This window comes from Engystomops pustulosus, chromosome 5 (genome assembly GCF_040894005.1).
Source record: "Engystomops pustulosus chromosome 5, aEngPut4.maternal, whole genome shotgun sequence".
NCBI classification, from domain to species: domain Eukaryota; kingdom Metazoa; phylum Chordata; class Amphibia; order Anura; family Leptodactylidae; genus Engystomops; species Engystomops pustulosus.
This window is the reverse complement of record NC_092415.1, coordinates 189,554,091-189,568,431: the sequence shown is the minus strand read 5'-3', so window position 1 is coordinate 189,568,431 and position 14,341 is coordinate 189,554,091. Positions and strand designations below refer to the sequence as shown.

General features: G+C 39.8%; 1 protein-coding gene across 1 annotated transcript; it reads left to right on the top strand.

The window, feature by feature from the left end:
- Nucleotides 1–5,214: 5,214 nt before the first annotated feature.
- On the top strand, nt 5,215–12,944 carry LOC140133651 (phthioceranic/hydroxyphthioceranic acid synthase-like). The gene is made up of 2 exons (XM_072154096.1): nt 5,215–5,346; nt 6,257–12,944. The coding sequence occupies exons 1-2, from the start codon at nt 5,245–5,247 to the stop codon at nt 11,735–11,737; spliced, it is 5,583 nt and encodes a 1,860-aa protein (XP_072010197.1). The 5' UTR covers nt 5,215–5,244; the 3' UTR covers nt 11,738–12,944.
- The last annotated feature ends 1,397 nt before the right edge of the window (nt 12,945–14,341 follow it).

The following is a 14,341-nucleotide window of genomic DNA, read 5'->3' as shown; positions in this document are numbered from 1 at the left end:
GAATAAATAGTAATAAAAATCTTATACTGAAAATATGTGAGGAGAAAGTCTGTCTTAGCACCATCTTATCCTAGCACCAGAACCAGGTTCAGTACAAAAATGCAGCACCAGAGATGTAAATTGGTTTTATAAAGTCAAGGAGGTGGAGAGTTTAACACTGAAGTCCAGCTTTCCCTGACTTGGAACACCCCCATCGCTGTAATTGATGGTTCTGCGTCCAGGGACATCATTGATTAGATGTCCTGAAGTCCAGTGCATAACATGGGAGGAGGGGTTCAGAGGCAGAGATAGCTTGACTTCCGTGTTAAACACTCCGCCTCCCTGACTTTATACATCTAACTTACATTTCACTTCAAAGTAGATTTTTTGGATGATGCCACCACACTAGGTCATGAAAGAAACATGATCTGGAAGGTGTTCAACTGCTTGACAACACACTGGATACATGGTTCATTAGGCCAATTTCTCATGACAGGTTCCTTATGGTTTTGTCTGTGCCAATCTCCTGAAGTTTCTGGTGGGCGGCTGTGATGGCATACAATTCTACACAAGGGCATGAATGTTTGGGCTACAGTGAGTGCTTAGGCGATGGGCAGGTACACCCTGCACTGGCTTCCTCTGTCTTTGACAGTGCGTCCATTCAAGCCTCTCCACGTCCACTTGGCATAAAGGGGGAAATAAATGCAGTTGCTGGTGGTTCAGGGAAAAAAAACTGGCATATAAACCCTGATAAATGTCCCCTTTTGTGTGGTGTGTAGAAGGGTAGACAGATAGTAAATGCTATATCAAAAGCAATTTAGGAGTGCAATATTTGTGAATGGAGTTCTTAACAGCACTTCACAGGTGAAAGAAATCTTATTAGATATTAGAACATGATCATGATGATTCCTGTGTAAATTTGTTGCAGAATTTAACTGTAGATTTCACCAGATCTTCCAGTTTGACTTCCATGTTATTATTTGGGAGCTGTAGCCATGGGGTAATGTTAACTTAATTTTTTATTTTTTACATTTACAGGTCTTATGAACCGAGATGCTGAATCCATGTATAACAATTGTCCAGATAACATCAACCATTTTAATGGCACTGGGACAGCGACCAGCATAGCAGCCAACAGGATATCCTACTGCTTCGACCTGACGGGACCATCCCTATCCATCGACACTGCATGTTCTTCATCCTTGGTTGCTTTCCATTACGCATGCCAAGCCATCAGACAAGGTAAAAACTATTAAATGAAATATGTATCTAATATGAACAATAATGAAGATAACTATTTTTGGTAAAAATGTGACAAATCAACATCTACTGACATTCTGTACAGTAATGAAGTGTATTGTGGGGCATGGAGCTGGTGCATTGGTCAGATAGGAGGAATCGAAGGAAATCATTTTTGGGACCTACCCTTCAACTAACTAGAGAAAATGCCAGACTTCTCCATTCTAGTCTTTTGGGTTACTTTGGGGGTACTTTCTGTTTGATAATCTGCCACAAACCTAAAGGGGTTGTCCACTTTTAGCAAAACCAATAAGTTTTCTAGATCTCTGCTTGTGTCGTGGTTTGGCTCAATTAAGCCTGCCCCTAATAGGGTAACTAGAACCCCTTGGACCCAATAATATCGGGTTAAAAGTGGCATGGAGCGGACTGGACTGAGGCTCCCTATTGTAAATTCAAAAGGGAACCATTCAGAAGCCAGAAGAGCCGGCTCTTTATATTGAGCAGAGCCTGATGATCCAGCTCTCTGAAAACAGCCAGACTTCCCATCACTACTGCTTGCTGTCAACAGGAAGCTTCATTGTTTACTTCCTGTGGATAAAAACCAGTCCCAGATTGAAGTGAGTATAGCGTCTCCTTTAACCCCTTAGTGACTGAAAAGGCTCTAGTGACTGGGACATTTTAGCAAATTTTCATATGCTGTGGTTTAAGGGCCATACCTTTTTTTTTTAGTGCTACATTAAAATTTTTGGGGTTGTTTTTTTTTGGGACATATAGAGCTAGTTAAAAACCTTATAATCGTTTAAAGATTTTTTTTTTTCATTTTTAGTCTCATTTGGGGTTCAAATTGGAAAAAAAGGCTTTTTTTTGTAATTTATAGTACATATTTTGTTTTAATTTTCGAATTAACTCAAAATGGACATTATTAATGAGGTCCCTATTTTGTTTTTGGTTGTTTTGATTTATAATATGTAAAGTCTTGGGCAAACAGGGGATTTTTTTTTATATGGGGAAATGCGATTGTATTTTTATGAATATTTATTCATATTTTTGTGTATGTGTGTTAATTTTTTTTTCTTTTACAAGTTTTTCTATAGCATCTATAAGAGCCTCAGTTACAGGGGGAAACAACCACCTGTGAGGACTGATGTCAATCAGAGCTGTACTGGGTCTAATAACAGTAGACCAAGCAGCTCTGGTTAACCCCTTTAGACCCAGTGTCACGTACCCGCTGGGTCTACAGAGCCTCTATGCATTTCGCTACTTCAGCCCGATGCTGTGAGGAGGGGAGAAGGGAGAAGTGTTAATAAACCACATCCACGGAAGCAGAAGAAAGACGTTGTTGCAGACTCCAGACCTGCGGTCAGAGTGGAGTTAAATAGTATAGCGTTTTCTTTTCTAATTGGAATAGTTTTGTTTCATTCTGTACCTCTTCTGTTCACCACTTTTGCCTTGTTGGTATTAGAGCGCTGCACAACCAAGCTTAGCTAATGAGTTATCAATCTTGTTAGGAGATGCTCAATGCTCCTCCCCTATGGAGAAAACTGGCAAATGAGAACAGAGGTGACAAAGAAAGGGAACTGAGGTAGTTTCTGACAGAAAGGAAAAATACTATGATCCTGAGGTAAAGTCCAGAGAGTATGGCAAGAAATTAAGTCTAAAAGACTATAGGGAAGTGAAGTGACATCCACCCATTTATATTTATTTGATTTTGAACAGTTTTGTATCTCTTATACTGCCATCTTGTGTATATGCTGCCTTTGTGTTCATTTTGTTCATCTTTGTGCAATGATGAAAGATGTGACTCTTGTTATAATAATCTTTATTTATATAACGCCACCATATTCTGTAGCGCTTTACAAATCAATCAGGGACATATACAAATATATATATAAAGTACAGAGTACAAACACAGTCTATGAGGATGAAGGGGTGACACAAGAGCTCACAGTCTATGATGATGAGGAGGTGACACTAGAGCTTACAGTCTATGAGGATGAGGGGTGACACAAGAGCTTACAGTATATGAGGATGAGGAGGTGACACAAGAGCTTACAGTCTATGAGGATGAGGGGGTGACACAAGAGCTTACAGTCTATGAGGATGAGGGGGTGACACAAGAGCTTACAGTCTATGAGGATGAGGGGTTGACACAAGAGCTTACAGCCTATGAGGATGTTATTGTTTGTAAGGTGATATTCACTAAAACTCCCCTCTAAGAATACTAGTAAATGAGAAATGAGGTGTGTTAAGAGGTGAATTAAGAGTTTGAGCTGAGGTAGTTTATTTAAAAGAGGTTATTAAGATAACATAATATTAAAACCTTGATGTAAAAGTCAGAGAATATGACAAGCAGGGTCTGACTGGGATACCTGGGGCCCACCCGTGAAATTGATTTTGGGGGCCCACCTACTACTACATAGAAATATTCTGGGATAAGGGAATTTCTAATCTCTAGTGGGGGCAGTGAAACAACGGATAAGCTAATCCCTTTCTCCCTACCTCTCTGCTAGTGCACTGCTCTTGGTTTATGTACAGGGGCTACAGGGGTAACATTACCTCAGGGCATTAATGCTAGGAATAGTATAAGAGTTACCCCTACAAGAGTTACAAGTCACACCAGGCTCCCGCGCCCTATAGATAAACCAGAACATAAGCTGCGAGTTGTCTCATACTAGAAGGTTAGTCAGTGAATACAATAGTGATCTGACACAGGAAGAAGTAGCATCTAGTACCTCACAGGTGACATGTCTTCTCCTTCACATCCATAATCATCAAAAAATCTGAAAGGCTGGGAGAGTAAGTAAATGACAGAGAGATAGTCAGGGAGCATGAGTGAGAGACTGGTATAGAGAGTGAGTGACAGGCAGAGTGGGTGAGAGACAGGCAGGGAGAGTGAGTGACAGAGAGACAGTCAGGTAGAGTGAGTGAGAGACAGGCAGAGAGACTGAGAGAGAGACAGGCAGGGAGTTATTGAGAAACACAGAAACAGGCACTGAGAGTGATTGAGAGACAGGTAGAAAGAGTGAGAGACAGGCAGAGAGAGTGAGTGAGAGACAGAGAGAAAGGGAGAGTGAGTGATTGACAGAGAGACAGACAGGGATAGTGAGTGACAGAGAGACAGTCAAGGAGATTGAGTGAGAGACAGAGAGACACACAGGGAGAGTGAGTGGCAGAGAGACAGTCAAGGAGAGTGAGTGAGTGACAGAGAGACAGCCAGGGAGAGTGAGTGAGAGACAGGCAGGGAGAGTGAGTGGCAGACAGAGAGGCAGTCAGGGAGAGTGATTGAGAGACAGGCAGGGATAATGAATGAGAGACAGGCCGAGAAAGTGAATGAGAGACAGACAAGGAGAGTGAGTGACAGATAGGCATAGTGACAGAGAATGAGAGACAGACAGGAAGGGAGAGAGAATGAGTGAGGGACAGAGAGATAGGCAGGGAGAGTAAGAGACAGGCAGGGAGAGTGATTGAGAGACAGGTAGAGAGAGTGAGTGAGAGACAGACAGAAAGGGAAAGTGAGTGACAGAGAGAGAGGCAGACAGGAGAGTGAGTGACAGACAGGGAGAGATAGATATATAAAAATATTTTTTGTTAACAATTCTATTTTTCTAGCTAAGAGCAATTAATTACTATCCTGGGCAACGCTGAGATCTTCAGCTGGTATAGTATATAAAAAGGGTTAATGACTTTATGTGACACCCAAAATTGGGCTTTTACAAACTAAAATTTGTCCTGAAAAAAAACCAAGACCCTATAAAGCATTAGTGACAGAATAATAAATAAAAGATATATAATTTAGAATGCATAGCTGAAAAATCTGAGAAATGGCTTAGTGCAATGCAAAAATGTTGCTATAGTAAGGAAGAAGAACCCCACAGTATGACAGATGACAACATCATGCTGTGTAGAAAGGCTTTAATTTAGATTATTATTTCTGTACATTTACCAGGTGATTGTGAGATGGCGATATGTGGTGGTGTCAGCTGTATCATTGAACCTCGCGTCTTTGTTGCCCTTTGTAAAGCAAAAATGCTTTCTGCTGATGGAACCAGCAAGCCTTTCTCCAACACAGCTAACGGATATGGGAGAGGAGAAGGATGTGGCATAGTTCTTCTAAAATCTTCAAAAAAGGTATCAAATGTAACTTTGTGTAGAAAAACATTGGTAACGATAAGAATATGAGCAGAGACAACCCTTTGCACTAGTAAAGTCATTGTCAATCAGATTCATAATAATTAGGTTGGAGATCACTATTTATATATCCTTGCTTGACATTTATAAGTCGAGCAGCAGGCAACATGGAACAGTTTAACCAGCAAGAATACACTAAAGTGAAATATCTGATTCCAAGTAAGCCAAACTGCACATTTTTCCAAAGAAAGTTATGGAGAGGAGGTCGGAGGAGGTTGTCAAAGGCTAGAGAAAGAAAATACACAGGCCAAGCAATGGTGCTGAAGAAGTTTTAATACCACCTATTGGGGCACATTTCTTTTGGTGGAAATCAGCTTTTAGAATTATTTAAGTGTCTGCACTGCTATTCTGTCGGACGCAACCCTTTTGTGGCACAGCTGCGCTAGCCTCCATGCGTCACAAGTTAGGGGGTGTGCCAGTGGTCGGTCCGACTAGTTCGGACCAAGCTCTGTATTTAACTTTCAAATTGTGTTGCATGCCCTATGTTAAAGGTGCACCACAAAAAAGATGGTGAGTTCTGTCGGGTCAGTGCGGGGAAGCGACACATTCATGATTTTTGGCGCATGATCTTAGTGAATCACCGCAGCCAGCATTATACACGGAAATATCACTTTGAGTGCATTTTCCGACTTGTTAACTAAATGTGCCCCATTGTCTAAATGTGCCCCACTACTAAATACTTCTCAATTCAATACAAAGAAGCTTTATTATAATTAGAAATTAGCAGTCCAAAAGTTTTGCTGCTGCTGAAAAAAGGGGGCACATAAGTTTAATTTTTAAAAACTACAAAGCATAATAAAATCAGCTTTCTGCATGGAAACAACATGTAACATGTTATTAATCTCTTTAGGCTAAAGAAGAATACTGTAAAGTCTGGGGACTTATAAGTGCAAGTGCAGTAAACCAAGACGGACACTATTCATCTCCAATCACAAGGCCATCTCAACATCAGCAAGAAATGTTATTGCAACACATCTATAGCAAGATAGATCCATGCTCTGTGCAATATGTTGAGGCTCATGGTACTGGAACACCAACTGGTGACCCAATAGAAGCCTCAAGTGTTGGAAATGTTATCGGGAAGAAACATTGTAATGGAATGAAACCTCTGAAGATTGGATCTGTTAAAGGAAATATTGGTCATACAGAATCGGCTGCTGGAGTTGCTGGGTTGATAAAAGTTCTTCTCATGATGCATCATGAAATTATCCCTCCATCTCTACATTATTCTAAAGAAAATGGCATTAAAATAATTGAGGAATCCAATCTAGAAATTCCAACCAGTCCTGTAAAATGGCAAGAGGACAGCAAATTTGGAAGAATGGCAGGAATTAATTGTTTTGGGTTCGGTGGAACTAATGCTCATGTTGTTGTCAAACAAAGCAAACAAGAATATCCGAAATATCATTCAAAAAGATCTGTTGAAATGTTTATATTATCAGCAGCTTCAAGCAAATCCCTTCAACTTTGTATTGAGGACACAAAAACTGTGCTAAGCAACGCAACATCCTTATCCCTGGAGAACCTGGTCTACACGGCAGCTTGTAGAAGAAGTCATCTAAATTACAAGTATAGAACAGGATTTCTGGCCTCTTCCTTATCTCACTTACACCAACAGCTACAAACAGTGAGCAAATATGACCCAGTAGCTAAATCCAGTCCTCATATAGTATTTGTATTCTGTGGGAATGGAGTCCTTTATAAAGGGATGTGTAAGATGTTACTTGAACATGAGCCTGTGTTCAGAAAGAAATGTATAGAGATAGACAAGATGATAAGATTTTATACTTCCATTTCGGTGGTACAGTTGTTGGAGAAAGAGTCTGATGATTTCTCAAGTCCAGATGTGGCCCAGTTGCTGCTCTTCACAATACAGGTGTCATTGGTGGCTCTTCTGTCACATTGGGGGGTGAAGCCAGACTCCATTGTAGGACATTCAGTTGGAGAAGTTGCTGCAGCTCATTGTTCTGGACTTCTTTCTCTTGAAGATGCTGTTAAAGTCATATATTACAGGAGCACACTGCAATGTAAGGCTACTGGGGGAAGTATGCTGGTAGTCGGAAATCTCCCAGTGACTGAGGTATCAAAAATTGTCCATCAATATGAAGGTAAAGTGTGCATTGCTGCTTATAACAGCCCTACTTCATGCACGTTGTCTGGTGACACTAACACAATCGAAAAACTCCATGGGGAACTGTCCAAAGAATATAGCAAAAAGAATATCTTCCTCCACACACTCAATGTTCCTGCAGCATATCACAGCCCCATGATGGATCCTATATTAAACGAAGTAAAAGAGAAACTGCAAGATATACAAAGACAAAAACAAGAAGTTGTTCTTATTTCAACAGTGACAGGAAAGCCGGCATCCACAAAAGATTTTACCACTGGTAGTTACTGGGCTGAAAATATTCGTGAACCAGTTCTCTTTCAACAAGCTATCGAAATTACAGCAAAAGATAAAGAAAACACTCTGTTTATTGAAATCAGTCCACGACGAGCACTACAAAGGAACATCATTGAAGCTAAAGGACCCAAAACAACAGTATTACCCGTTATACAACCTCAACAAGAATATGAGACCATCTTTTCTACTCTGAAAGAACTGTTTACACGAGGATATAATCCTGACTGGTGTAATGTATTTGAAGGTTATAAGTCTTCTCCATCAACAATTCCAAGATACCAATTTGATCACATCAAGCAGGATTTTAAATATGAAAAAATTAGACAAGGGAATGAAACAACATCAAGTCGCAACCATCCATTAATACACATCAAGAGTGAAGATCTCACAGAGTTTCAATGTAAAGTGTCAAATGAAGTTACCCCATATGTCTATGAACACAAAAATTGGGGGTCTGCCCTAATTCCGGGTGCATTCTATGTCGAACTTGGATTGGCAGCTGCAATGAATAACTGTAAACCTAAAGTGCCTTTATGTTCTTTAGAAATCAGTGCAACATTTTCCAGGCCCTGTGTTCTTTACCAGGACTCCATGGACCTAAACATCAAGCTACACCAAGAGAGCAACGGGGGGGCCTTTGAAGTGTTAACATCTCATGTTTTTGCAAGTGGGCAAATCCAAAAACATAACAGTAGCAGAAAGGAAGACAAAAAAATCTCAGCCAAACAAATATTACAACGAAGTACTTCCATATTCAAGTCAGAACATATTTATGAGCAGCTTTCCAAATTTGGATTTGAATATGGGAAGGCGTATAAGCAACTTGGTGATGTTTATTATGGAAAAGATCTGAATGAAGGAATTGCCAGAATAAATGTCAGTGAAGAAGTCAGGGAAACAATGTATGAGTACCACATACATCCAGTCATATTAGACTGCTTTCTCCAAATGGCTGTTTGTGTAGGATCGGGTACAGAAAACTCAGCGATCTTTCCATCATCCATAGAAGGTTTAACAGTTCTTCAGCCTCTACAAGAGGAAATGATCATCTATATGAAATCTACAAAAACAACTGAGAAATATACTGAATTATGTGGATGTTTTGCTGCTAAAAACGGCTCAGTTTTAGTTGAAATCAAAAGTGCTAAGATGGCATTTGTAAAACACAGCACAAACAAACCAGAAAAACTGTTTTTTCAAGTTAAATGGACAAAATGTTCACCATCCATTCACAGACGAGAGATTGAGCCAAAAATGTTGATATACTCAGACGATCTTGGAATAGGTAAAAACTTATCAAACTACATGCAGAATGAGCTGAACTTTATAACCTTTAATGGTGGGAATTCAGATATTGAAGAACAAAGGTTTTTAAACAGTGGATGTAAAGATGTTGTGTTTATGTGGGGAATCCAAAGAGAAAACGAAGATATTCTGAACAACCTTACTCAATATCTAGCAAAGGCCTGTGAAATCTATAGACAGCTCATCTTAGCAGTAAGAAAGACAAACCCCAAGCCTTCTATCCGGACAGTGACATGGAGGACAGTTGACAATACAGTGGATCATATTAACCCTGGATTTGCTTTTATTGGAATGACAAGAACCTGTGTCATTGAAATACCAGATATAACATTCCAGCTCATTGACATTAGCTCCACAAGTCCACAAGATGTTGCGGCACTAGCCCAAGTTCTTTATAACTATAGCCCAGAGGAGCACCCAGAGATCTGGATCAAAGATGGCTCTATTTATACCAATGATATCACTTACACTGACACTGAAATGAGGACACAGCAGATGTGTTTTTTACAGAAATCTGATAATTTTACACTTTATACATCAGAACCTTATAATGTCACAAACATTTCAGCCAATCATACTAATAACAAAGTTTCTGAGACTAAAAGTAAAGATGTGAAGATTTGTGTCGATCAAATTAGCTGCCATACGGATGACTATTTTCCAGTTAGTCTTCCAAGCTGGAAATATGGGAATACTTTGTACTGGAACTCTTCCTCTAGTGATAAGCATGAACTTGTTGCTCTGGATTTTGCAGGGATTGTGACTGCAGTTGGAAAAGATGTTAAGAAAATCCAAGTTGGTGATCGAGTTGTGGCTTGCTATCCAACAACTGTGACCTCTCACATCAGTCTTCCAGAGAATGTTTGCTACTTAGTCAAAAAAGCTCCAGTGATACAAAATGCTCCCTGCATCTCATTTTTTGTCTTAGCCTGGGAAATTTTACACAATCAGCTGCCGCGTCCTAAGAATAAGCCAAAACTTGTAATTTTAACATCTGATGCAAAGTCAGTCTTATGTACAGTTTTGTCTAAAATGGCAAAACGGTGTGGATGGGAACTGGTGATATCTTTTGGCAGAAGGGAGGTTGATAAGAAATGCACCTACATGGTTATTCTTCCTAGTGCTGGAATTATCACTAGAGAAGTTTTTGAGGCATTTCCACTTCTCAAAGATGTGATTTTGGTATCAGATCACAAAAATATGAAAAACTGGCACAATCTACTTCTGAGCAGCAATCAAGATCTTCATATTCACTTACTTGACATTTCTTCTGTTTTCCAAAAGGCATATTTACAACAACATGCAAAAGAACTGCACAAATGGCTTTATTCCATATCTTCAGAAAACAATATTATTATCCCAAAAGTTTTGATTCAGACCGTATGTAGTGAACCTGGCATAGATTCTAGAGAATCCAGCTACTTTATAACTCAATCCTTACCTGTAATTGAGCTTGACAACAGTACCATCTCAAGGATACCAATATCAGTGCCTAGTCCAAAGCTTTTTAAAGAAAATGCTGTATATATTGTAACCGGGGGTCTGACTGGACTCGGATTCGAGACAGTGAAATTTATTGTGAACAATGGTGGCAGCCACATAGCAATTCTATCGAGAAGAAAGCCAACCCCAGAAATGGAACAGCAGATAGTTGAGCTCCAGAGTCAAAAGGAAACCGTCATAATAGTTGCCATACAATCAAATGTTTCTTCATATCCTGAAGTGAAAAAAGCTATGGTCTCCATAAAAAAAGTATTTCCAACCAACCCAGTGAGAGGTGTCTTTCATAGCGCTGTTGTATTTCATGATGGACTTTTGCAGAGCCTAAACCTATTACTGTTTGAGAAAGTTCTTAGCCCAAAAGTAGATGGAGCAGTGAATCTTCACCGTGCCACATTAAACATGGAACTTGACTATTTTGTTTGCTATTCATCTGTTGCTTCATTTGTTGGTAATCCAGGACAAGCAAATTATGCTGCCGCCAACTCCTTTCTAGACATTTTCTGCCAATACAGAAGGAATCTGGGTCTTTGTGGCCAATCGATCAGTTGGGGCGGCCTCAATCTTGGAGTACTACTCAATCAACCTCAAATTCATGAACTCTTAAAAGCTAAAGGAATACTTCTTCTGGATTCTGAGGAAATTCACGAGCATCTGAAGAAAAGTCTTCAAATAAACAATCAGCAGCAAGCAATAGTAAAATTTAACTTTAGAACCATGTATGAAACCCTAATGAAAGACATCCCAGCTCTGAAGAAACGGTTCTATAATGTTATTGAAGAACAGAAAAACAGTTGGGAGAAAACATCAAGAGAAAAACAACTTTCTGCCAATAATAAGGAAACAGGTGAAGATTACGTTTTGTTAATAGTGACTGAGCTTACAGGAGTGAGCCCCAGTGACATCACTACGACGACTCTTCTGAGTTCTCTAGGGATGGACTCAATGTTGGCTATGACATTACAAAGTCGTATCTTCCAAGAGAAGAATGTAAACATCCCCCTGGTGAAACTGTTGGATCCCAACACAACAATCTCAATATTGGCATCACTTGTGAAAGAAGGAACTTATGATGAAAAGGAGGATGACAGGAAAATGAAAGAGGAAACCCTTCTATGATATGACATTTGACAAATCCTTACTTTAATTTATGATGTGAAATCTTATCTGAATATCTTTTCCAAATGTTTATGGAAGATTTTTTGGGTCAACAGTAATTAGTATCTATTGTTTTTGTCATTTACAATAATGCCCATAACTGTTATTGATATCTCAACCTACTATAAATCCCCAGTTATTTAGATTTATTAAATATGGAAATCTTTTCGCTGCATATTGATCTATAGTTTTAGGGACTGTGTCATTTAGTATTTTATCTAGTTTTCCATTGATGAATATATTAAGTTGGAGTGAAGTTTTAAAATATTTTAGGAGCATAAATTATTAAACAATATGAATCTCAACTCTTCCCATACATTGATCAAGACACAATCTATTATGTTTACCCTGTATTTTTTGATCCCTGTAAAAATAGGATTTTGATCATTTTGGGTTGCCATCGGAACAAGGATTAAAGGACATCTACTATCAGAATTACGGTCGACTGCCCTTTTTACTTTATTTCTTGAACGGCCGTATTCACGAGAATTTAACGTTATAAAAATATTCAAATGAGCCTGAAACGTTCTGGATAATGTCACTTGTGCGCTACTTGGCTCCATCGTTTTCTTAATTATTCAAGCCCCCACCTCTCAATATTTACTCCTCATCCCCTCTTGGTGAGCACAGACATCCAGCTGTCTGAAAGTATTGGGCATAAGTGAGAAGACTGGTTACAGCTGGTTACCAGTGTGGCTGCGCAGGTAGCCGGGTGATGTCTCTGACTGTCTACACTCACCATGAGGGAACAATGGGTGAATATTAAGAGGCTGGAGGCATAAATAGCTAAGAAGAAGGCAGAACTAGGAGGCACACCGGTAACGTGGCTGGAGTGCCTCAGGCTCATTTGAATATTTTTATAATTTTAATTTCTTGTGAATAAGGCAGTCCAAGAGATAAATAAAAAAGGTGCCTTCCCCCACTAAAGGTAACAAGCAAGTGAGGGCAGTCTACCATCAGTAATTCCTTTAACAATAGAACTTCATTGCATAACTCTTATGTTGATGATTGCAGCCTAAGACTCAGCACCAGAGGTCACAGCAGGCAGATTTTGTAATCAAGGGTTGTCTGTAAGTCAGGCGTTCTTGTATAACTTTTAAAACAGTTTTTTTTTCAATTGAATATTATTGTTCACTAAGTGTAAGTGTTTGATTCACTCTGTTTTTACATTTGGTGCCAAAATCCTTGTATAATAAAGAATCATCTTCAAATAAACTTTCAAGTTTTTGCAGATTTTCTTTTATAACGAATGTCATTATTTATAAGTCTGAGATGTTGCCGTGTATCAAATTAAAATACCTTTAGAACAATAGTCTTCAGGGTAGCTTCTCTCTGCTTGAGCTTTTTGATAGATATCTGGTTACATGCAAGTCAGAAGAGACCTATGCAGAAGTAGGGGAGAATATGCTGACAGGTTCCCTTCATTTTGTGAACAGCACTGGTGATTTTGGACAGAAGACACTAATTGTTTCAATGTCAGCACACCTGAGTGTTTCAGGGAAGAACTATGGTGCAGACGTGAAAACATTTGAAAGTAAAATTTTCTGAGAATATTTGAGATCTAAGAAATCTTAAGAAAGAAATTTAAGAAATCTTAACCATTTCATGACTTGCCGACCTAAATATACATCTTCCAGTCGTGAATGGGGTTCATGGAGAGGGCTCCAGATTAAGCCCAGACTTCATACAAGGATCAGGGACTCCATACCAGGTGGGTGTCAGCTATATTATACAGCTGTCAACTGCCGGTGACTGCCGCAGTTGGTGCTGGATCGACCACTAAACCTAACAGTGCTGCTTATGGGTGCCGCCATTTTAGAAAGCTGATAGGCACCCTCAGTGATGTCATTGCAGGGCACCAATTGGTTGCCATAACAGCTGGGAGCCTTATAAAGGCTCTCATGGCTGTCTTTTGGCAATATGTATTACAGTCTGTTGCAGATGGACTTTAATACAGGAGTAGTATACAGTTTATTCACAATATGCTGCAATACAGTTCTATTGAAGTATATTGTATAAGCAATCAAACCCCTTTCCCTAGAACACATATAAAAGTAAAAAAAATGTAAAATCATAAACATGTGAGTTAGCATCCCAACTCAAAATGTTCGTTCTATCACATCCTAAAAACAATTATTTCCCATGGTATATTGCCAAAATGTTCAAACTTTGGCCTGGCTATGGAGAAGAGCGGATATGCAGCATACTAGCTCCTGTCCTAACTCAGCCCTATATCGTGCCAGCATTGAAACCCAGAAACCCAACTGCACCCACACATGGGACTAGGCCAGTAAGGAATTGTGGAGACCCACTCAGCCCTCCAGACCCTGGTCATATCGAGGGTTACAGTCCATTACCTGATGAGCCTCCACAGAGCAGGCACCAAGCCACCGGATCCCGACATGGCGCGCCCAGCCCCGCTCCACGCTTTCTGAGGCTATCCTCACTACCTGTGAGTAGTGGACCGGCTGCCCAGGCAGACAGGTACTAGACCGGGCGCTCCGAGGCTGTGTCGGATCCCCCATTAGAGATCCTCTGGCCGTGAGCACCTCGGATGCGTTGGGT

Coding starts and splice junctions, on each gene's coding strand:
- LOC140133651 (XM_072154096.1), top strand. CDS start 5,245: ATGCTTTCTGCTGATGGAACCAGCAAGCCTTTCTCCAACACAGCTAAC. Junction 5,347..6,256: donor TTCTAAAATCTTCAAAAAAG/GTATCAAATGTA, acceptor TAATCTCTTTAG/GCTAAAGAAGAATACTGTAA.